Below are 24,989 nucleotides of genomic sequence, written 5' to 3' on the forward strand. Positions count from 1 at the left end.
CAGTCACTGTGTACATACATTACTGATCCTGAGTTACATCCTGTATTATACCCCAGAGCTGCACTCACTATTCTGCTGGTGCAGTCACTGTGTACATTACTGATCCTGAGTTACATCCTGTATTATACCCCAGAGCTGCACTCACTATTCTGCTGGTGCAGTCACTGTGTACATTACATTACTGATCCGGAGTTACAATCCTGTAGTTTTCTCTGCCATCAGAATAGCAAATGCAGCTCTGGAATATAACACAAGTAATTTTATTACGAATTCCTTTGCTACTTTTTCTGGGCTTTAAGGCATTAAGCTTAAATCTATATAACATGCATCTTAACTTCATGTATTGCTCCCTGTTATCAGCCATTTTCAGGTGCACCTATAGTGGACAGTAAGGAGGGACCCGCCGTGTAGACATCTTCCTGCCCTCCTTGGTCACTATGGTCTCTGGTGCTGGGACCCTTCTATCAGTGACATATCGGCCGCTCCACTTATTACGCTCCAGGACTAGGATCTCACGCTCGTTGTGGCCCTTTAAGTATTAACAGCTACAACAATCTAGTAACCAGAGAGCTGAAGCCAGAACCTGTAACAATGTGACACATTTCAGTGCGGAGAGGACACCACTTTGTAGCAGTCGGATTTGTGTATAGCCTTCACCCCTGGTATGTAAACTCCAGAGGAGGAATCCATTGAGGGGGAAGATCAGGGAGGGGGGATTCTGATTAGATTCCAGGTACCTGACATTTTAGTCTGGAGCCTTACAGTAAGGAGAAGGGTGAATCCCAGAAAGGAGCCGGATTGTTCCAAGACACTGAGCAATCTGCTTACATTAGAAGGAAACTGCTGCAGGAAAGCCCAAGGCAGAGGATACAGAGACGAGCGAGGGGAGAGCGCAGGACAAAAAGCTCTCCTGCATGAAGGACGCTGCTGCCCATGAGCTCCATCCTGATTGAATCAAATGTAACCAATGTATCAGTCCGGAATGTTTAGCCAAGATTGTAAACATCAAGGATCAACAGCCTGCAGCGCTCACAACTCCCGGCATCCCATACTAGCCACAGACCGTCTCATGTGCCATCGCCCGTCCTGTGATCATCTGCTGCCAGTACAGCAGCCCATCACCCCCAGGAGAACAGCACTCGCCAACATTAATAGACTACATACCTCGGAACTTTTTGGGGGGATTATTGAGGTCACCAGCATCAGGCTGCACCACACAACGGTCGTCCACCAAACTAGAGAACAAGAGGAAAGTAATGGAGAAAGTGCTGAATATGATCAGAATAGACCCCATAATGCCATCATTGGGGGGAAAGGGGGGGGGGAACATTCATCTACAACGGTAACATGACAATTCCCCCTGTGCTACACAGTGTCCCCGGTATCAGTCTCACCCCAGCGTGCTGATGAATCCATTCACAGACCCCTCGGCGTACAGGGACACGATATCCCCCACGTGGAGAAAACTCGACATCTTGTCCGACATGTTTGCTGATCCTGGAAGAAGAAAAGGAAAAGATGTAAAACAAGGATGAGGAAAGGTGACTGAGCTGGAGGGATTGGCAGCCGGATCCCGTGGCAGCTCGCCCTCCGTCAGGACACTGTAATCTCTGCTCCTGTGCAGATCTCAAGAGCCATCATGGCAGCACACGGATCTGCGCAGCCGCCAGGATGGGCATAACTCCTGTACAGGGGGATACATACATTACATCAAGTGATGAGCGAGTACTCGTTGCTCGGGTGGTCTCCGAGTATTTGTTAGTGTTCGGAGATTTAGTTTTCATCTTCTCAGCTGAATGATTTACAGCTACTAGCCAGGCTGAGTACATGCAGGGATTCCCTATCAACCAGGCAACCTCCACATGTACTCAGCCTGGCTAGTAGCTGTAAATCATTCAGCTGAGAAGATGAAAACTAAATCTCCGAGCACTAACAAATACCACCCAAGCGTGCTGTGGAAAACCTGAGCAATGAGTATACTCGCTCATCACTAATTACACCCTTATTGGGGAGGGGGCACAGTATTCACACCCACCACATAATGGGAGCTAACACGCCTGATGCAGGAGGAGATGCGGGGGTCTAGAGGGGCTTAATCTCTATAACAGAGGGTCTTATTAGTGGTAGTCCTCCAAGATGTATGGACGACAGGGCTCAGTACACACCTGGAACTCCTCAGCAATGTGTCCTCGCCTCACTGAAGCCACCAGTCACCCTGAAAAGAGGAAAGTGGCAAATGTTACTGCATACAGAATACTGGGAAGACTCGAACAAAAAGTGATCAGTCTCCACTAGTGGGGACAACTCAAGGAGTCTTCTCTTAAAGCAAACCCATACTCAAGATAGAGTGGGGACACTGCTATGTGCGAAAAATGAGAGCCCCCCTGCATTGCCGACATTTTTATATGAATTGTCGCTGTATAACGGCACTGAAGCGGCAATACTCATCTGGACAGTCTACTAGACAAACCCTTTAAGACAAAGAATAAGGGGGATTTGTGCGTTTTATGTACATAGATACATACAATGTTGCATCCATAGGAATGGATTGTACAACTGATCAGCAGCAGGTGACAGATATTGCTCCGAGCCACCATGCAAAATGCTCAAGACTAAAGCCTGGCACCACCTGGGAGGAAGGAAACGTGAGCACTACCAAGCAGAGAACTCTCCCAGATGCATTCATTTCTGGAGGGTCCTGTGGGTCAGAGACAGTTTTGCCCTTTAGACAAGTCATCCACAGGCTCCAGACACAAATACAGGGATTCTCCACCTCCTGCCGACCATCAGGTAGAACAGGGGCTGCAGCCAAAGTCAGAGCCCCGTGGTCCTGGCACAGCTAGACCATCGCTGGAGCCGTTCACACACGGCCGTTGTGCCGCAGATTAATGCAAATCTCAGACTCATGAAGCAAAAAAGCCCAAACAATTAACCAGAGCGATTAGGAAAACCACGAACATACTAATAAAACGGACGCAGTGGGGCAAGAAGAAGCGAATATTCGATTGATGCAACCTGTGCAGTCTCACAGGGGCCCAGCTAAGTGCAAACTCCCACGGGGGGAGCGATTGTTTGCTGTAGCCGCTCTGTGGCCAGAACACAAAAACCAGGCAGCAATGGGCAGTCTAGAGACCACCGTGCCGGCCCGCACTACGACCGTCTGGGCCGTGAGAGGGTACAGGGGATGCAAAGTTTGGGAATGAACGGAGTACTAAGGCTTCTTTCACACTAGCGTCGGGCTCGGCCCGTCGCGGTGCGTCGGGCCGAGGTCCCCGACGCTAGCGTTGTCTCCGCCGCACAACGGGTGCAGCGGATGCATTTTTCCAGCGCATCCGCTGCCCCATTGTGAGGTGCGGGGAGGTGGGGGCGGAGTTCCGGCCGCGCATGCGCGGTCGGAAAAAGCGGACCGTCGGGAGCAAAAAACGTTACATGTAACGTTTTTTGGTCCCGACGGTCCGCCACAACACGGCGCAACCGTCTCACGACGGTTGCGACGTGTGGCAATGCGTCGCTAATGTTAGTCAATGCTGAAAAAACGCATCCTGCAAGCACTTTTGCAGGATGCGTTTTTTCGGCAAAACAACGCATTTGCGACGTATTGCAGTTAACGCCAGTGTGAAAGTAGCCTAAGAAATCACAGGATGTTGAGAAATTGTGTTAAAAAGTATTAAACAATAAATAAACAGAAGATACAATGTTTGCAGCTTTGCCGTCTATTCTCCACTGGTCTCAGCTCTGCTCACCGCTTTGTCACATCTTCAGTGTCACTTACACGTAAATCACATTACTGCACAGGTGCCTGCGCCTTAGGGGGCGCTAGAGGGTAGTGGGGCAGTTAAAGGGCATCCCACATTTACTACTATAGTAGGGCTGGAGGACCAGTCTGCAAAGTCTGAATTACTACCGATTGTCAGCGTGTAAGATTTTATTAGTGTTGCTGTCTACAAAAACTACCTCCACCATGAGCCAGGACCTGCCGCCATCTTTATAGACGATTTTGCAAATAAAAAAGCCAACCCCCCACACAGCGCAGAACAGGGCGAAGGAGGGAGTGGAACATCACTGGTATTAATGAACTCTGGAGACAAGATCCTGACAGCGGCCCGAGGAGGAGCGGAAACCTTAAGTAAATAACCCTTAAAGATCTCATAAAACCTACAGCAGCCGACAGTCGCTGCCTCATGAATTCTACCCAAGTTTGGCTTTTTCTTCTGCATTGTCCTGCGATCCAAGAAAGAAACGTGCGGCTCTTATCACAGGACACAAGAGCTGCCAAGAGGAACAGTCAAATCCAGGAGGAGCAATAATACAAGATGCAAACGTGCCCAGAGGCTTTACTGGGGGTCACAGGAGTGTGGGGAGGGAAGTCCGGGTTATAGCGGACCGTGCAATTTAGGTCTGATCATCTCAGGTTTATGGCTGTGCTGCATCAGCTCTCGAAAATAAGGAGTCAAGTCAATAAGTCTATACATGTCAAAAAAGGATCAGGCATGATGAACACAACATGCCCGATCCCCCCTTTCCCAGATATTGATCGCCATGTTACGGTTGGGAGACTGGCAGCTGCTGGTGGGGTCCAAGCCCCCAGCAGTAGAGACCATCTCAGGCGAGCGCCCATGTTTCTGGATCATCAGGTATTCTGGTTTATTAGACAATCCTGAGCAATGTCCCAGACATTTTTGCTACAAGATTTTCATTTTTATTCGTGTTAAGTCTCTGTAGCCTCAGCGTTAAACACGTGTCTCAGGCGACTTCTCTGGATAAACCATGTAAAAGAAGGAACACCACGCTAGTGTAGCTGTGAATCCAGTTCTGGGATGAGATAACCGGCAGCAGGATCTGTCAGGGCTGTAATGTGATTCCTCAGTCCATCTTCTCAAACAATGTGGATTTTTAGCAGCTTTTTTTTTTTTTTTTTTTTTAGAGACTGATCAGTTCAGGAGACATGGAGAGAAGTGGCTCCTAAGTGGAGGAAGATGCAGCTAGTCATCCCGGTCTTGTAGTCACATTTATAGATAACGTTTGCTGAAATGACAGCGACCATTTAGGGGTCTATTCAAACGGCAGATTTAATTGCCCCAAGTAAAACGGCAGAAAGGATGGAGAATGAGAGCAGCCTCTTCGGACCACTGGAAATGCGCAGAAGTGTGGGACGGGGGTCCCAGGACTCAGTCAAGTGGGCTGCAGATCAGCCTCATCTTTAATTTCCCCAAAGCCCATGAAATTTGTGGCTCTATTTTTAGGACTTTGTGAAAATACAGCTGGCGGGAGTCACGTCAGAGGGAACAATCGGCCGCTCCGGATAACTGGCAGCAACGAAGCAGAAGAGATTTAATGACTAGAAAAGGCTTCAGCCGCTCATTATATCCAGAGGGGGAGGACGGCGAGGCCGATGTGACACCGCGGAGCGAGCGCAGCCGTGACAGGTCATCAGAACCATCCCCTGGTTACACATTTCTGGAGGGAAAGCAGGAGACCCCCCCCCCCCCCCCCCCCCGATGCACCTCTGGCCATACAGACCCCCGACTCCAGGTAGACAGGCAGCAATCGATCAATGATCGGCAGAGCCAGACCCCCGGAGAGGCTTCTGTTCCGCTTCATCAATTCTAATGGCATTTATGAGAAATAATGAACCAGTGCAAATATAATAGGACAGAAGATGAAGAGCTCCGCAGAACGAGGACGGGCGCAGTCATCCGCAACATGCACGGCTTTACCCAGTGCAACGCCAGGCACTACAACTCCCAGCAAATATGGTCAAACCTAATGGTCTGCAAATTAGGGTATTTGGAAATCATTAAAAGGGGGGGGGGGGGGCGCATTAGGACATCACATCTAAACAACCAAGTCACTTTTTTTCTTGCACCAAGTTCTTCAAAATAACGGATGCTGCTCACGATGTTGGTGCAAAACCAAATATAATCTTTGTCCTTTAAAAAAAGTTGGTGCTAAAGATGTCAGTAAGGTTTCTGGAGAAGTAAAGTTGTCACAAAAAAAACCCCAAACAAGACTATTATTTAAACCAAAAGGTGCAAATACTAAAGCCCCAAAACAAAAAGCAAGTTATTACACATACTGATACATTGTAGCAAAGTCTGCTGGAATGGCAGCGCTGACCTCAGGCCCATACTATGGGCCATTACTGCACGGATTCCAGTCCTTACTGCGAACAATATGAAGAGGCACAACGTTCACACATCACAGCAGGTTACGGCCAAAACCACACTGGACAGGTCTCAGGAGGGAGTTTTTACGCTGGAGCAAAGTTGCTCAATGCAAAAAAAAAAAAAAAAACACAAAAAAAACCCCCTATATCTCCTTAATTCAGAACTCTGAGTACTGGGACCTCAGCGACTGCAGCTCTGAAGCCCAGGTGTGAACGCTCATCCTCCGCTTCTTTGCTTCTACAAGATCTCTAAGAGTGCAGCACTTTGCTATTTTTCGCAGTCCCATTGACAATGGAGTTTGCGCACTGACACCATCACTCCGATCAGCAAGTTTTCCTTACTACTGCGACGGGAGAACAACTTTTCGTGATCAATGGAAAGTTCTGCAGCCATCTAATGAAGGATTTGGAATGGAAACCAGTTAAGATCTCTGTTTGCTGTTACTAAATGACACCGGGTGCAGAAAACCCATTCAGACCCAATACGCCACTACTTCAAGGATCCCGGATCCCTCCTGATGGACACATGACACCAGCCTGTGGCCCCCGGCTGACTACCCGGTGTATGAATCATGTCTGCAGATGGGGACTGGTGAGGTACGCCGCACAGAGGAGCAGATCTGGTTGTGCACACACTGGTTCTGGAGAAATAACCAAGTATTGCAGCACGGTGGCTCAGTGGTCAACACTACTATATATAGAGCAGCACGGTGGCTCAGTGGGCAACACTACTACATAAAGAGCAGCACGGTGGCTCAGTGGTCAACACTACTATATATAGAGCAGCACGGTGGCTCAGTGGGCAACACTACTATATAAAGAGCAGCACGGTGGCTCAGTGGGCAACACTACTATATATAGAGCAGCACGGTGGCTCAGTGGCCAATACTATATATAGAGCAGCACGGTGGCTCAGTGGGCAACACTACTATATAAAGAGCAGCACGGTGGCTCAGTGGGCAACACTACTATATATAGAGCAGCACGGTGGCTCAGTGGCCAACAATACTATATATAGAGCAGCACGGTGGCTCAGTGGTCAACACTACTATATATAGTGCAGCATGGTGGCTCAGTACTAATATATATCAGCACGGTGGCTCAGTAGGTAGCATTGTTGAAGCGCTGGGGGTCAAATCCCACCAAGGATGACATCTACAAGGAGTGTGTATGTTCATGTGCGTTTCATCCAGATTCTCTGGTTTCTTCCTATACTCCAGATACAGGATCTAGACTGAGCCCCATTGGGGACAGATGTCTGTAACGTGCTGTGGAATTCATGGCGTCACACAGGCAACAAAAATAAATATTGACATCCAGTCCATCTAGCTGGTGATCAGGATGATTTAGCTCCGCTCACCGAGAAGAGACATCCGACCCCAAATAGACGTTCCCCCATAAGGTGGACACATGCTAGGAGGTCTCCGCTGTCCGATCCCTCGTCCACCTGCAGCCAATGAGTGACCCGGGTGGGCAGATGTCACTCGCATTGGCAGCCAAACCCCCAGTGACAGCCGCTCACACTCCAGGGGGCTTTCCTGGGTGCCGGCTCCCATCGATCGGTCGCCAACTGGAGATAGGAGGATTCTGTAAGATACAGTAAGAGGCGACTGAAGCTGGATGCGACACTTGGAGGGAAAGCCTGGTGCAAAGACAGAGGGGGGGGGGGGGTAGCGGGACCCCCGGATGATGCACAAGGAAACTCCAGCCATCATTATACCAATACTGGGGACTAGTTAGGATTTGACTCGTGACCTTCAGAGCTGAATGCGGCTTTCAAGGTAAGAGTTCGGGGGTGACTGCTGCAGACAATGGATCGGGAAGACTACCCCGCACCCCCAGTTATCTGTCCGCCTGGCTAGGAGGCTGTGCAGCACTCCGATACAGGTCTCACCGCCGGGACCCTCACATCAGGATCGACCATAAATGTCCAGAAGGTAATAGGGATGGCCTGATGAAGAGACACCATCTGTACTCGAGAACTAGATCTAGAGGTCATTGGTCCGACCGCTGATCGGCCAGAGCAGCCGCCAGAGGGAGAGAAAGCAGCAGCCGCCAGAGGGAGGGAAAGCAGCAGCCGCCAGAGGGAGGGAAAGCAGCAGCCGCCAGAGGGAGGGAAAGCAGCAGCCGCCAGAGGGAGGGAAAGCAGCAGCCGCCAGAGGGAGGGAAAGCAGCAGCCGCCAGAGGGAGGGAAAGCAGCAGCCGCCAGAGGGAGGGAAAGCAGCAGCCGCCAGAGGGAGGGAAAGCAGCAGCCGCCAGAGGGAGGGAAAGCAGCAGCCGCCAGATCAAATGAACAGTGAAGCAGGGGCACTTGTGAGAAGCATTAGGTTGGTGCAGTTTTTGGGCTCCAGATGCAGCCAGGCAGGTTTCCATCTTGGTGGACTGCAGGGTACGGGGGTCTCCTACAACGTAAGCCATCCCAATCACATTCTCACATTGATCGCTGCTGACATTACACTGGGAACCACTGGATGCAGTAAACGTGTCGTCACGAGGGTCTCATGGTGGGGGTCATCTGTTGTCACCATAGTAATGAGCGGCCGCCTGTAGCTGCAGAATATAGAAAGTGTCTACATGTGAAGACGGATCAGGAAAATCAGAGCAAACCGTGATCTATAGACAGATGTACAGCATGAATGCAGCCGCCGCGGGCGACCATGGCCGTCAGCGGAGGACTATTGATTTCAGCGGCATCTGGCAGGTTTCTATTCTGCAGATTTAGTGCTCGGCTGTAGGAAGAGAATAATGAAAGGGTCAAAAAAGAAAAAAAGCTGCAGAGATACAAAGTAACAAGGTTTAATTATAGTCCGCAACCTGCACCTGGGGCACGATGGGGGTTGTAGTTTTACACAAAGGGAGACTTTACAACCATTGTAGGTCACAGATATCCAAATGTGGGAAGCTCGCCCCCATGTACCAGCATAACCGATACATATCAGTATGAGAACAGCAAGTCATCCGCGGCGATCAGGTGACAGAAGGTGTCGTTATGCCTGAAGTGGTGAGAACGGTGATGATATGGGTACGAGGTGCGAGCAACACGCGCTCTGTAGTTTTACCTCCAGCGTTATATATTCAACCGCTACAGTCAACCACATTTACCATCATATCCAGGGAAGGTAGTGTATATCATCACCTATACTGTATTATACCCCAGAGCTGCACTCACTATTCTGCTGGTGCAGTCACTGTGTACATACATTACATTACTGATCCTGAGTTACCTCCTGTATTATACTCCAGTGCTGCACTCACTATTCTGCTGGTGCAGTCACTGTGTACATACATTACATTACTGATCCTGAGTTACATCCTGTATTATACTCCAGAGCTGCACTCACTATTCTGCTGGTGCAGTCACTGTGTACATACATTACATTACTGATCCTGAGTTACCTCCTGTATTATACTCCAGTGCTGCACTCACTATTCTGCTGGTGCAGTCACTGTGTACATACATTACTGATCCCGAGTTACCTCCTGTATTATACTCCAGAGCTGCACTCACTATTCTGCTGGTGCACTCACTGTGTACATACATTACTGATCCTGAGTTACCTCCTGTATTATACTCCAGAGCTGCACTCACTATTCTGCTGGTGCAGTCACTGTGTACATACATTACCTTACTGATCCTGAGTTACATCCTGTATTATACCCCAGAGCTGCGCTCACTATTCTGCTGGTGCACTCACTGTGTACATACATTACATTACTGATCCTGAGTTACATCCTGTATTATACTCCAGAGCTGCACTCACTATTCTGCTGATGCAGTCACTGTACACATTATACTCTGGTCAGGTTGGAGACCCCCCTCTACCCTGCAGTTTATGGAGGTCAGCTCCGGCTCGGGGCAGAACTTTACATGAACACGTTGGTGAGACGTGCGGAGCAGATGGGGCGAGCTGCTCTGCGCTTCCAGGTGACGGCTCTGCAGTCTGTCACTAGGATGTTGCTCAGTACAATCTGTCACAGAGGAGCGGCCAATATTCGCCTCTGCGGCCGATTCTCCCGGACAAGGAGATAATGGCCGTGTCCCCGTGTGTCAGTCTCCGGAGAGGACGAACGCTCAGCGCTGACAGGAGGCCAGAGCGGGTTACAAATAGTCCATCATGGTTGGCCAAGACACTTGTCCACGCGCCTCCACAGAATGGACACGTAGGCTGAATCCACGGGAAGGCGACGGTCAATGGCACAAGGGCTCCGCGAGGCTGGAACATGGGGAGAATCCAGGAACCGCTGAGAGGAAAAGATACTCGCTGCAGATTCATCCATCAGTGACTTCACGTCTCATCCTCCAGTCACCTCCAAAGAGTCACCCTCCGGACCCCCAATCCGCACCCTGATGAGGAGGCTCTGCAGTCCCCACAGCCCCAGCACTCGCCCTACTTTACTGGCCCCAAATATTTGCCCTAATTTCCAAAAACGATATCTAACTGGGCAGACTGGAATAGATATTAATACCGGCGGTGTCCCGGATATTTGGAGCCGCGAAGAGCCAGCGTTCTCCTCCTCCTACACTGCACATTTCAGATTGCTAAAGAACGATGAAGAAAAAAAAAAAAAAAAAAAAAATGTATACAAAATCTGCACCCTCAGGCCAACACCTACAACATGCAGAACCATGGAGGAACCATCTCCCTGCCAGAATTTACCTTTCCATGCGAGTCCGGTCATGATCCATTCTCAGCCAATAAGTCGCACATTATATACAGGTTATATATCCAGGGACATCTCATTCCTACAAAAAGGTGGAAGATCAGAGTCAGGGGGTCCGGTCAGCAAACAAAAACCCAACAGCGCAGATGTCTGCAGCCCGGACAGAAACCATGAATGCACCACAACCTCTGAACTGGGAACTAAAAACCTTCTGCAACCGAAAGAAAAAAAAAAATAAAAAATATGTCCTTTGAGAAGGGGCTGATCACTAGCCAGCTGGAGCCCCAGGCAAAGGAGTGCCCCAAGCCAAAGGAGAGGGAGCCCCAGGCAAAGGAGCGCCCCAAACCAAAGGAGCGCCCCAAACCAAAGGAGCGCCCCAAACCAAAAGGAGAGGGAGCCCCAGGGCAAAGGAGCGCCCCAAGCCAAAGGAGAGGGAGCCCAGGGCAAAGGAGCGCCCCAAGCCAAAGGAGAGGGAGCCCCAGGGCAAAGGAGCGCCCCAAACCAAAGGAGAGGGAGCCCCAGGGCAAAGGAGCGCCCCAAACCAAAGGAGAGGGAGCCCCAGGGCAAAGGAGCGCCCCAAACCAAAGGAGAGGGAGCCCCAGGGCAAAGGAGCGCCCCAAGCCAAAGGAGAGGGAGCCCCAGGGCAAAGGAGCGCCACAAGGCAAAGGAGAGGGAGCCCAGGGCAAAGGAGCGCCCCAAACCAAAAGGAGAGGGAGCCCCAGGGCAAAGGAGCGCCACAAGGCAAAGGAGAGGGAGCCCAGGGCAAAGGAGCGCCCCAAACCAAAGGAGAGGGAGCCCCAGGGCAAAGGAGCGCCCCAAACCAAAGGAGAGGGAGCCCCAGGGCAAAGGAGCGCCCCAAGCCAAAGGAGAGGGAGCCCCAGGGCAAAGGAGCGCCACAAGGCAAAGGAGAGGGAGCCCAGGGCAAAGGAGCGCCCCAAACCAAAAGGAGAGGGAGCCCCAGGGCAAAGGAGCGCCCCAAACCAAAGGAGAGGGAGCCCCAGGCAAAGGAGCGCCCCAAGCCAAAGGAGAGGGAGCCCCAGGGCAAAGGAGCGCCCCAAGCCAAAGGAGAGGGAGCCCCAGGGCAAAGGAGCGCCCCAAGCCAAAGGAGAGGGAGCCCCAGGGCAAAGGAGCGCCCCAAGGCAAAGGAGAGGGAGCCCAGGGCAAAGGAGCGCCCCAAACCAAAAGGAGAGGGAGCCCAGGGCAAAGGAGCGCCCCAAACCAAAAGGAGAGGGAGCCCCAGGGCTAAGGAGCGCCACAAGGCAAAGGAGAGGGAGCCCCAGGGCAAAGGAGCACCCCAAACCAAAGGAGAGGGAGTCCCAGGGCAAAGGAGCACCCCAAGCCAAAGGAGAGGGAGCCCCAGGGCAAAGGAGCGCCACAAGGTAAAGGAGAGGGAGCCCCAGGGCAAAGGAGAGGGAGCCCAGGGCAAAGGAGCACCCCAAACCAAAGGAAAGGGAGTCCCAGACAAAGGAGAGCCCCAAGGCAAAGGCGAGGTAGCCCCCAGAGCTTAAAGAAAAGCCATAGACATGTCACCATGAGACCTTCCCAAGGGGATACATTATGGACCCAGTTACTGGTCACCAATATTTAGGTTGGACTGTTTCTTTAGGAGCCAAGATTTATAGAAGAAGTTTCCATTAGGCAGCCATGTTGGAGGTACAGAGGGTTGCTACAGCCACCTGGTGCATAATTAAAGCACCCAAAACATCCAAATTATTCCGCAGCTCCTGAGATATTTCTAGTAACCGTCACTCAGATTTGCGAGCACCTTATGTGCCTCCTTTACTCGGCGCCGACCGCACTTGCTTCCAGCTAGATTACACAATGCAGCCTTCAGACTCCACAAGAACGACATGTTAGGATTCTTCTTATTACACCACATACATTCTGCATAATAAATTCCAAGTCAAACCCTGGAATATGGAGCAGGAGTCCAGGTCCTTTGTCACCCAAAAAGCAGCAGTGCAATCCTTCGTCGGCTGCTGAAATAACAATCCGCACTGAACTTTATTATAAGTCCGGTTGTTTTCCAATACAGGGCTAAACCGGAATATCAAAGACAACATTCCCGCAGCCACCACCAGGGGGAGCTCACTGCATACTGAGGTCACATTGGCTAGCACTGTAAACCAGCATGCAGTGAGCTCCCCCTAGTGGTGGCTCCCGGCACATTCTTGTATAGACATGGATTTTAGATATTAAGTGGAGAAACGGAAGAGAACAGAGGTGAATGTCATCCAACATTGGTAACACTGAGCACGTCCTCCGTGAATCTTCAAGCAATGCGATGTCCGTCCTTCACGGTGACCGACTTTATGCTACGTTCACATTTGCGTTGTGCGCCGCAGCGTCGGCGCCGCAGCGCACAACGCAAACAAAAACGCAGCAAAACGCATGCACAACGCTGCGTTTTGCGCCGCATGCGTCCTTTTTTTAATTGATTTTGGACGCAGCAAAAATGCAACTTGCCGCGTCCTCTGCGCCCGGACGCCGCAGCGACGCATGCGGCGCAAAACGCAAGTGCGACGCATGTCCATGCGCCCCCATGTTAAATATAGGGGCGCATGACGCATGCGGCGCCGCAGCGGCGCCCGCCGCTAATGTGAACGCAGCATTAATGGATTGTTGTGGTGGTTTTCTTGTGTGGTCAATGGTTGGTTCAAGCAAAAACCATCAGGGTGTCTATAGCCTCCTTAAAATGGGCAGCCCTATTTACCGTAGTTACGTGACCCATCAGAGCAAATGCATGTCACTGGGGGTTCTCTCATAGCAGTGGCTGCACCAAGCTTCTTTTATCTGATAATTAGAGGTCAGATGTGGATTCATTCTATGATACTAGATAAGAAAAAAAAACAAAAAACAAAACACTGATTTAGTCATCAGAAAAACAAAACCAGTGCCACCGTCATCTTCAGGGTGTCTCTGGTACTGCAGCTCAGCTCTGTCAAGATGAAGGCTTCAGAGCTGCAATACCACACACAACCTGCACACAGGGGTGGCGCACAAGGAGACGATTCCCCAATCCTGGACAAGAATGTAAAAAAGGTAAGAAGTGCAGCCTTAAGCCTCCAACACTGAGACTAATGTCGGCCAAACGCGCCGATATCGACAGGTTCGGCTGATGTGTATGGGGCACCGGCCGACTGAGTCCATCACCCAGGTCCGATAGATGGCAGATTGTATGGTTGTCCCCAAGAGGAGCAGATGTGAGCACAGCAGCACTCAGCCGGAGGAACGCTCCAGTGTGTACGGGAAAAGGCTGACCGACAGCCATCGAATGTGTGTGATCGGCTGCAGCGTTAAGGCCTCTGCTGATGGCAGCTGGAGATGACGGGCCAGGAAGGAGCCGCTTACAATGTGCCGCACAGGACGCCTCCCTGCTGCCAGACTCAGATCCTCCTTCCCGGAGACGAGTCGGCAGCACAACCCTCTGCCCTACTTACCCCATCACCAAATTAGGCTGAAAACATTTCTATCAGAGCAACGAAGGAGAAAAAAAAAAAAAGCCACAACGCATCACAGCTGCGAGAGGAGGAGGACGCCATCTAATTAACAAGTCGTTAGCAAACGAGGCTCCGCCGAATCCGTCACCTCAGGTGCTGAATTCATTGAAACATTAACTCAAATAGGACACGAAGGTCAGAAACTGCTCAGCACCAAAGAGGTTCATCCGGCAGCAAATAGCGCCAGCAATGCATCATCGGCAAAACTTCACATCAAGGCCAAGGGCACCGGAAACGCAGCGCACGAGTCCGTGCACCAACGTACGACAAGAGCGGCAGAACAATCCACGGAGGGCGAGAGACGCAGAACAACAAGAGCGAAGCGCATCCGACAAATACTGAAATATCTCAGAAAACATCATCTGCAGGGCTGCTCTGCTCACCATGATCACACGTTACACTCCAGAGCTGCACTCACTATTCTGCTGGTGCAGTCACTGTGTACATACATTACATTACAGATCCTGAGTTACATCCTGTATTATACCCCAGAGCTGCACTCACTATTCTGCTGGTGCAGTCACTGTGTACATACATTACATTACTGATCCTGAGTTACATCCTGTATTATCCTCCAGAGCTGCACTCACTATTCTGCTGACTATTAGTAATAGGATTTATCCCAGAGGATCCGGGTCCTGACACCAGTGTTGTGTGAATGGGTCGGAGCAGCCTCTGAATGTAAACACAGATTCCCACTGACAAGCAGAGATCCTGTATATTGGGGCAGGGTGTACGCTGATGACACTGGGACCCTCCGCGATCTGTAACGTGTCGTCTTCCATGATCACAGGGGAGCGCAGCTCCAGCGCAGGACAGTGACCTCTTTTCCAAGGCTCGGAGGTTCAGTCCTGTGGGGAGCGGTGGTCGGAGAAGTGGCCGCCTCGCATCCTGCGCAGCGCGGGCTGTAATCACACATCGGCTGGCACAGATTTGATGAAACGTCCTATTTATGGCATGACATTCCTAGAATTCACATCCCAGGAATAGACCCCGGGTGATGATCGAGTCACATTAATTGTTACTCTGCAGAACTCCAGAGGAGCAGATTCTGGGAAGAGTATGGAGCAGGCAGCGTCAGATGGGACCAGGGGGCCGATAATCCAGAACGACCAATAATCCAGCACGTGGCTGAAAAGAAACCACACATGCAACCCATAAACTAAAATAAAGCTATATCTCTATATATCTATATCTCAGAGTCCGCTCATCCGTTACTGACAAGTCAGAGTTTGAGTTTATATACAAAAGGAGGCTGAAGAGCTATGGTAGATCTGAAGCCTCTGTCACTCCAGCTCTAGTCACTGCTCTGCACCATCATCACATTGGACCTGGGGAGGGTGAGGTAAGCTAGGGGAACCTATTGGCTTCTGTTGGCTTTTTGTTCCCCCTCAAATCAAATTTGAAGCGGTCACAATTCCTGCTGCACCAGTCACAGGCAGGTGTTGGAGACAATATGGCTACTATAGCGGAGCCCGGATTAGTCCGTCGCCGCTCCCCTCCGGTCTCTTCCCAGCGCTGCTAGAGACCTGTCAATCACCTGGAGCAGCATTGGGAAACCACAGATCATTTACGATAAAACACTGAGAGCTGCAGAGACATCACACCGTGTACACGGCTGCAGTTGTGCCGAGCGGGGTCCTATAGAAGGAGCTCACTGGCAGGTTCTCAGTCAACTCATTCTGTAGCCAGCAAGTGACAGCGCATCACAGAGGCTACAGAAGGAAAGTGCTGAAACACAAATGAAACATTGTTGCAAATAGTTGTAACCACAATTAAATGCATTTTAAGGGGAACCCATCACATTGCAGTGCATTTCCAGTCTGCGGAGCGGAGAACACTGAACTATAGCTCTGGGCAAAAATATTCATTTAACCCTCTGCTCATCATCATGTGGTTATTGATAGCTAGGACTAAACACTTGTACAAGGAAAGCTGTCAGTCACTGATAAGGACCGCCCACTTGACTCACAACCCGGACAGCCATTTATAGCTATAATCTGCTGCCTGGACTCCAATTTGTCAGTTTATATTAAACTGGAGGAGAGATAATTAATATTAATATAGTTGATCACCCCTATGTGACAAATGATAGTACGGCAGTCATCACTCAGCTTCCAAAGTAGTAAAACAAGTGCGGACGTGTTCACACAGCATCAGCGGGGAATTACATTTCTAAACTCACACGGCTGATTTTTCTTTGCGGATTTTAGTTAAAGTGTTTTCTCAGATCTGCAGCCTGGAAATTATTTCAGTGTTTTTTTTTTGCCCATTCATGTGGATGAGGGGGAAAAAAACAAAACAAACAAAAAAAACCAACCACCTCATTCATCGTCTACGACACTGCTGGGAAACAACCGAGCGCTGAACCTGACAGTCTCATAGACAATGAATGGTGTGAAAGCCGAACATCTGATCCATGCAGGTCCCAGCCCCACACTCCAGATCACCGGGGGTCCCAGCCCCACACTCCAGATCACCGGGGGTCCCAGCCCCACACTCCAGATCACCGGGGGTCCCAGCAATCAGAAAATTGTCTCTGGTCCATAATGGTTATTCTCAAAAATATCACCTTTAACATTTCCCCTCATTGACAGCAAACAGATGTGATAACTCCGGAATCAGCCAGACTGTCGGTGCCATTTACTGCACATTACGGGTTAAGCAAAAAGATTTGCCGGACTCTGGTCAGACGTCACCGTGTGCACAGGAGGCAGCTGGACCGGGGCACAGACAACCTCCAGGGTCATCCTGAGCCTCAGGTACCACAAGAGGCACCCAGGACACCAATATTCCATTGCCGGTCAAGTGAGTGGACACAGCTCTGGTCTGGCCGCCAAGGAAAACAGTGTTCATGTCTGACCAGGGTCCTGCAAATCTCTACTCTGCTGCAGACTACTAATCCCCGTCATCAGTTGTCAGGAAGAACATCGCAGAGATCACGCAGATCCCACCAATTTGTCAGGGGCAAAGCTCCTTTGCCTCCAAGCATCAGGATAATGACACAATTGACGAGTGATGGTTGAAGCCGCTTCCACCACTAGGCCATTATTGGGAAACTCACAGTGAGCGTCTGGTATATACACCTCCGATTCCAACACATGGATTACTATACATATATCTCCATATCCCGGTACGGTCACTACCAGAGCCACAACAACAGAAGGAACAACTAGCTGCCACCACCAATCGTTTATCCAGGCCGATTGGACATCCATTACAGCTAACATACGGCTACAGGGTGCGGTTTACAGAATAAGGCCTCTTTCACACTAGCGTTAACTGCAATACGTCGCAAATGCGTCGTTTTGCCGAAAAAACGCATCCTGCAAAAGTGCTTGCAGGATGCGTTTTTTCTGCATTGACTAACATTAGCGACGCAATGACACACGTCGCAACAGTCGTGCGACGGTTGCGCCGTGCTGTGGCGGACCGTCGGGACCAAAAAACATTACATGTAACGTTTTTTTGCTCCCGACGGTCCGCTTTTTCTGACCGCGCATGCGCGGCCGGAACTCCGCCCCCACCTCCCCGCACCTCACAATGGGGCAGCGGATGCGCTGGAAAAATGCATCCGCTGCACCCGTTGTGCGCGCGGAGACAACGCTAGCGTCGGGAACCTCGGCCCGACGCACCGCGACGGGCCGAGCCCGACGCTAGTGTGAAAGAAGCCTAAGAGGAACAGAGCTATTACAATTTATATATATTTAATTTGGAAAGCTAGGCAGTGTTTTTAAAGATATACAAAGAGGAAACAAAACAATACAGTATACACAACCACATAAAATAAAAAGGGACTTACTAAACCCAAGGTCTCAGAAATGGCTTAGAGCTTAGCAGAGGGAGGTACTACTAATGTTAGGAAACAAAGACCACAGAACTGTCTTCCAGGACTGACAAATGATAGAAACTAACACTCTGATTTTCATTAAAGATTATCCACACATACCACCTATTGGTGAGCTTATATGGGGGCTGGTCGTGGGATGTGCTAGGGCTTTTAAACGCTTGAGAGCTCCAACTTTAAGGATATTGTCACCCCTGGAGGTCCCAGGCGGTAGATATTGTCATCATGTTTCCCATCACAATATTAACTTTCTATAGAGATGAAATATGGCATGGATAGCATCATCCATCAAAGCGATGTCAAGTTGGAGGGGTTACAATGGCCTTACAGTGATGTGAATGAACGCATTATGTTCATTCCTTCACTACAAAGACCAAAATATATCTCCCATAAGTATCTGATTGATGCACACCCCCAATATTTATCACTGAGCACTGGATCTAGAGTATCTGAGATCAACCCTTTGAACTGAGGAAACCTTTGCACTTCTCTGCCTCTGAACATATTAATCCTAAACTTGGAGGCTGCTTCTCATCAGATCTCTTGTTGTAATTACATGTTCACGGCTGGAGGTCCTACTTTAATGGAGGATGATTTGACAGCCTCAATGCAAAAGGGCCAACAGGGCCCCCCCAACTATTACAAGTCTTTAATAGTAGTGGTCTTTTCATACAGGCCAGAGACACCTTTTGGCCCCCTTAGGCTCCAGATGTGATCGCAACCCCTGCACTTATTGTAGCTGGTCCCCTGCCTGCAGTAATCTGTAAAGAAGGCAGGCGACAGGAGGTGTAAACCTCAGGGCCCCATAATCTGCACTTGGTCACATTTCTCCAGCGCCTCTTATAACGCTCCAGCACTGTTATAACACACTCACAACTTTAAGAAAACAAAATAAATCAGTTTCTATAGACCCGAGGAGTCGCTGGACAGAGAACTCCTCCAACAAAGCCAAAGGAGCCCCCAGCACGAGGAGCGAGCAAAGGTTACTCTTCACCTCCACGGAGCAGCATTATCCGAGCCAGTGGCGTGTGCAGCTTCCAGATGGTGCAGAACGCAGAGGAGGAAGGTGACTGAGAGAAAATATACTCCTCAACGTGGTTACAATAATGTCTTGTGATCCTATAAATAGAAAAATCAGGAGGAGTGCGGAGAAAGGAGGCAGGCGGCGGAGAAAGGAGGCGGAGACCGGCACTGGGAAACAGTCAGGGGTACCACAAGTACAAACAACTCCGAGCAACAGCATGTTGAGCCTTGTAGTCCTGCAGATATCTATAGAACAGTCGTTTACAAAGTCCTAAGCGAAGGAGACTCTGTAACAAGTTCAGCTCAGTAGTCGGCAACGATCAATAACCTACTACTATATAGTACCCCAGAGCTGCACTCACTATTCTGCTGGTGCAGTCACTGTGTACATACATTACATTACTGATCCTGAGTTACATCCTGTATTATACCCCAGAGCTGCACTCACTATTCTGCTGGTTCTGTCACTGTGTACATACATTACATTACTGATCCTGAGTTACATCCTGTATTATACTCCAGAGCTGCACTCACTATTCTGCTGGTGCAGTCACTGTGTACATACATTACATTACTGATCCTGAGTTACGTCCTGTATTATACCCCAGAGCTGCTCTCACTATTCTGCTGGTGCAGTCACTGTGTACATACATTACATTACTGATCCTGACTTACATCCTGTATTATACTCCAGAGCTGCACTCACTATTCTGCTGGTGCAGTCACTGTGTACATACATTACATTACTGATCCTGAGTTACATCCTGTATTATACCCCAGAGCTGCACTCACTATTCTGCTGGTGCAGTCACTGTGTACATACATTACATTACTGATCCTGAGTTACATCCTGTATTATACCCCAGAGCTGCACTCACTATTCTGCTGGTGCAATCACTGTGTACATACATTACATTACTGATCCTGAGTTACGTCCTGTATTATACCCCAGAGCTGCTCTCACTATTCTGCTGGTGCAGTCACTGTGTACATACATTACATTACTGATCCTGACTTACATCCTGTATTATACTCCAGAGCTGCACTCACTATTCTGCTGGTGCAGTCACTGTGTACATACATTACATTACTGATCCTGAGTTACATCCTGTATTATACCCCAGAGCTGCACTCACTATTCTGCTGGTGCAGTCACTGTGTACATACATTACATTACTGATCCTGAGTTACATCCTGTATTATACCCCAGAGCTGCACTCACTATTCTGCTGGTGCAGTCACTGTGTACATACATTACATTACTGATCCTGAGTTACATCCTGTATTAGGCTATGTGCACACGTAGGAAATGTGGTGCAGAATTTTCTGCACTAAATCTGCATCTGCAGATTTGATGCAGTTTCTGTGCAGTTTCTATGCAGTTTCTGCGCAGATTCTATGCAGTTTCTATGCAGTTTCTATGCAGATTCTATGCAGATTCTATGCAGATTCTATGCAGATTCTATGCAGATTCTGCGCAGATTCTGCGCAGATTCTATGCAGTTTCTGCGCAGATTCTATGCAGTTTCTGTGCAGATTCTATGCAGTTTCTGTGCAGATTCTATGCAGTTTCTGCGCAGATTCTATGCAGTTTCTATGCAGTTTCTATGCAGTTTCTATGCAGTTTCTATGCAGATTCTATGCAGATTCTATGCAGATTCTATGCAGATTCTGCGCAGATTCTATGCAGATTCTATGCAGTTTCTGCGCAGATTCTATGCAGTTTCTGTGCAGTTTCTGTGCAGTACAATGTAAATCAATGGGAAAAAAAAAAGCTGTGCACATGGTGCAGAAAAATCTGCAGCAGAAACGCTGCAGAACTGCACAAAAGAAGCGACGTGCACTTCTTTGAAATCTGCAGCGTTTCTGTGCAGATTTTTCTGCACCATGTGCACAGCTTTTTTTTTTTCCCATTGATTTACATTGTACTGTAAATCACAGTGCAGTTCTGCAGCGTTTCTGCAGCAGAAAAATCTGCTGCAGTTCTGCACCAATTCTGCACTAAATCTGCATCGTGTGCACATACCCTTATACCCCAGAGCTGCACTCACTATTCTGCTGGTGCAGTCACTGTGTACATACATTACATTACTGATCCTGAGTTACATCCTGTATTATACCCCAGAGCTGCACTCACTGCGGCATCAGAGATATAAATTTCCCAGCATAGCCCGAAGATCTGAAATTTATTAACCTTTTCCTTCCCCACATTATGGCCAAAAAAAAAACAAAAAACACACAGGACATTGGTCATTGAAAACAGTCAGAAAAAGTACAAATGCACAATTATCTAACACCATCTGAAACTGATCACGTTTACTTGCACCATTCATGTAAAGCAAGCCGGTATTACCTGGGCATCTCCTGTATATAGTTCTATACGTACAGCCGGTACAACCTGGGCATCTCCTGTATATAATTATATATGTACAGCCGGTATAACCTGGGCATCTCCTGTGTATAATTATATATGTACAGCCGGTATAACCTGGGCATCTCCTGTATATAATTATATACGTAAAGCTGGTATAACCTGGGCGTCTCCTGTATATAATTATATACATACAGCTGCTATAACCTGGGCATCTCCTGTATATAATTATATATGTACAGCCGGTATAACCTGGGCATCTCCTGTATATAATTATATATGTACAGCTGGTATAACCTGGGCATCTCCTGTATATAATTACATATGTACAGCCGGTATAACGTGGACATCTCCTGTATATAATTACATATGTACAGCCGGTATAACCTGGACATCTCCTGTATATAATTATATATGCACAGCCGGTATAACCTGGGTATCTCCTGTATATAATTATATATGTACAGCCAGTATAACCTGGGTATCTCCTGTATATAATTATATATGTACAGCTGGTATAACCTGGGCATCTCCTGTATATAATTACATATGTACAGCTGGTATAACGTGGACATCTCCTGTATATAATTACATATGTACAGCCGGTATAACCTGGGCACCTCCTGTATATTATTATATATGTACAGCCGGTATAACCTGGACATCTCCTGTATATAATTACATATGTACAGCCGGTATAACCTGGGCATCTCCTGTATATAATTATATATGTACAGCCGGTATAACCCGGGCATCTCCTGAATATTATTATATATGTACAGCTGGTATAACCTGGGCATCTCCTGTGTATAATTATATATATACAGCCGGTATAACCTGGGTTGTTTTTTTTTCAGTTAACACTAATAAAGATAACATGGACTAAGAGTGGAGACCCCTTACAATGCTGGATATGGGGGGGATCCCGTACATGCCAATGGTGTGGGGGGTTTAGACCTTAATGCAGCATACCAGGTAAGAATCCAGGTTGTCGGTGCATGCTGAGACTTGTAGTCCCAGTATTACACACTCCAACATCAGATCTACCCCAGCGGCTCCCGGCCATCAGTGAATGCTGGGAGTTGTAGTGTCCGCAGCAGACTGCCTGTGTTAGGCTACGTTCACATTTGCGTTGTTGTGTGTTGTGTCGGTTGACGCATTGGCGAAGCGAAACGCACAACGCATGCAAAACGCATTGTTTTGTGACGCATGCGTCCTTTTTTTTGCTTGATTTTGGACGCACAAAAAAAAAAATGCAACTTGCTGCGTCCTCTGCGCCCTGACACGTGCGCCACAGTGATGCATGCGTCACAAAACGCAAGTGCAACGCATGTCCATGCGCCCCCATGTTAAATATAGGGGCGCATGACGCATGCGTCGCACAATGCTAATGTGAACGTAGCCTTACACAGTGTCAGGCCCTGGATCTCTATGGTGGATTAGGACCTAAAGGTTCTGGGAAACCCGATCAGCACAGGAGGATTCTACAACTGACGGATCCTCGGGAAACATTTATGTCACTAAAATAAACAAATCTCTGAAGAATAAACAAAGTCTGAAACCTGAAGACAAATAACCCGAGAAAGGAGCCGAGAGCCCCCACATGGTGCACCCCCAGGGCCCCCCAGCTGTCAGCCCCCACATGGTGCACCCCCAGGGCCCCCCAGCTGTCAGCCCCCACATGGTGCACCCCCAGGGCCCCCCAGCTGTCAGCCCCCACATGGTGCACCCCCAGGGCCCCCCAGCTGTCAGCCCCCACATGGTGCACCCCCAGGGCCCCCCAGCTGTCAGCCCCCACATGGTGCACCCCCAGGGCCCCCCAGCTGTCAGCCCCCACATGGTGCACCCCCAGCTGTCAGCCCCCACATGGTGCACCCCCAGGGCCCCCCAGCTGTCAGCCCCCACATGGTGCACCCCCAGGGCCCACCTGAGCCCCGCTACCTGCCCGCACACATTAACCCTTCACAGGACCCCCAGCTGTCAGCCCCCGGCGATGTCCTAGGTTATAGCCGCAGGAACGATACAATGTAGCGGCAGAGAAGCGCAGGAACGATACAATGTAGCGGCAGAGGAGCGCAGGCTCAGACACACGGGGCTGCGGCAGGTAGCGGTGCATACGGGGCTGCGCTGTACGGGGGCTGCGAGGCTCAGGGGCCGCCAGTACCTTCCGCCGCTCCGGCTCCATCCGCGCTCCGCTCCCCGGCTCTGTCCTCCGCCTCCCAGCGCCGTCTCTTTATATGGGCTGCGGGGATTGTAGTCCTGCATCCTCCGCTGCTGACTACACGTCCCGGCATGCTCTGCGGCAGATCCGTTACTTGAAGGATGGGACAACTTTCCTCCAGCGCTGATTGGCTGCTGCCTGGTGACGTCATGGATGAAGTTTAGAGAAAACTTCTAGGGCTCAGCACAGGGGGTGCACATAGCTTCTCAAGCAATCACAATGGACATGATGGGGGGCTGTGGACTTCACTACTTTTATAATGCTCCACTCTGGAGGCCAGACAACAACCAAACCCCTGAGCAGGTGATCAGATGCCTGATAGGAGCAGTCGGGGTTTTCATACAGAAATCTGGGTGATCTCTACCGACTCTGGGTATGTTCACATGAGACCCTGCAGTAAAAGCACCAACTAGGCTACTTTCACACATCCGTCTTTCACCGTCAGACTCAATCCGGCAAATTTGAAAAAACTGCATCCGGCGAAAGATGCCGCCGCATCCAGTTTTTTCACATAGACTTGTATTAGCGCAGGATGACCTTACGTCATGAAGTAAAATGACGGATTCCAGCGCCAGATTCCATTTTTTTTTTCAACTGAGCATGCTCCAATTTTTTTTTTATCCAATTATCTGGATATGCTAGTCGGATCCATTGAAAAAAGTGTTGTGTAATGGTCGTACAGAGCTTCCCCCAGTATTACAACCCCTGGCAAAAATTATGGAATCACCGGCCTTGGAGGATGTTCATTCAGTTGTTTAATTTTGTAGAAAAAAAGCAGATCACAGACATGGCACGAAACTAAAGTCAGTTCAAATGGCAACTTTCTGGCTTTAAGAAACACTAGAAGAAATCAAGAACAAAAATGTGGTAGTCAGTAATGGTTCCTTTTTTAACCAAGCAGAGGGAAAAATTATGGAATCACTCAATGCTGAGGAAAAAATTATGGAGTCACCCTGTAAATTTTCATACCCAAAACTAACACCTGCATCAAATTAGATCTGCTTATTAGTCTGCATCTAAAAAGGAGCGATCACACCTTAGAGAGCTGCTGCACCAAGTGGACTGACATGAATCATGACTCCAACACGAGAGATGTCAATGGAAACAAAGGAGAGGATTATCAAACTCTTAAAAGGGGGTAAATCATCACGCAATGTTGCAAAAGATGTTGGTTGTTCACAGTCAACTGTGTCTAAAAT

General features: G+C 49.2%; 1 protein-coding gene and 1 long non-coding RNA gene across 9 annotated transcripts in view; one reads left to right on the plus strand and one right to left on the minus strand.

Annotated features, from left to right (window-relative positions):
* Positions 1 to 15,250, plus strand: part of LOC143787793 (uncharacterized) — a 120,533-nt gene extending 105,283 nt beyond the window's left edge. The window contains exon 3 of the long non-coding RNA XR_013218471.1: positions 15,122 to 15,250. This is a non-coding gene — a long non-coding RNA (uncharacterized LOC143787793). The remainder of the gene's footprint in view (positions 1 to 15,121) is intronic.
* ITPR1 (inositol 1,4,5-trisphosphate receptor type 1) overlaps positions 1 to 23,861 on the minus strand; it is a 78,610-nt gene extending 54,749 nt beyond the window's left edge. For 7 of the 8 annotated variants that reach the window (XR_013218468.1, XM_077276841.1, XM_077276836.1 and 4 more), the window contains exons 1-4: positions 23,734 to 23,861; positions 2,166 to 2,215; positions 1,395 to 1,497; positions 1,165 to 1,235 (exon numbers count right to left, since the gene is read on the minus strand). Coding sequence is in view for 7 of the 8 variants with exons in the window: in XM_077276841.1 (XP_077132956.1) it covers positions 1,165 to 1,235; positions 1,395 to 1,486 (163 nt within the window). In the remaining variant the exon portion in view is untranslated. Of the gene's footprint in view, positions 1 to 1,164; positions 1,236 to 1,394; positions 1,498 to 2,165; positions 2,216 to 10,824; positions 10,845 to 23,733 lie in introns of those variants that run through there. The other variant, XM_077276835.1, reaches the window with a different exon arrangement.
* Between the last annotated feature and the right edge of the window lie 1,128 nt (positions 23,862 to 24,989).

This window comes from Ranitomeya variabilis, chromosome 8 (genome assembly GCF_051348905.1).
Source record: "Ranitomeya variabilis isolate aRanVar5 chromosome 8, aRanVar5.hap1, whole genome shotgun sequence".
NCBI classification, from domain to species: domain Eukaryota; kingdom Metazoa; phylum Chordata; class Amphibia; order Anura; family Dendrobatidae; genus Ranitomeya; species Ranitomeya variabilis.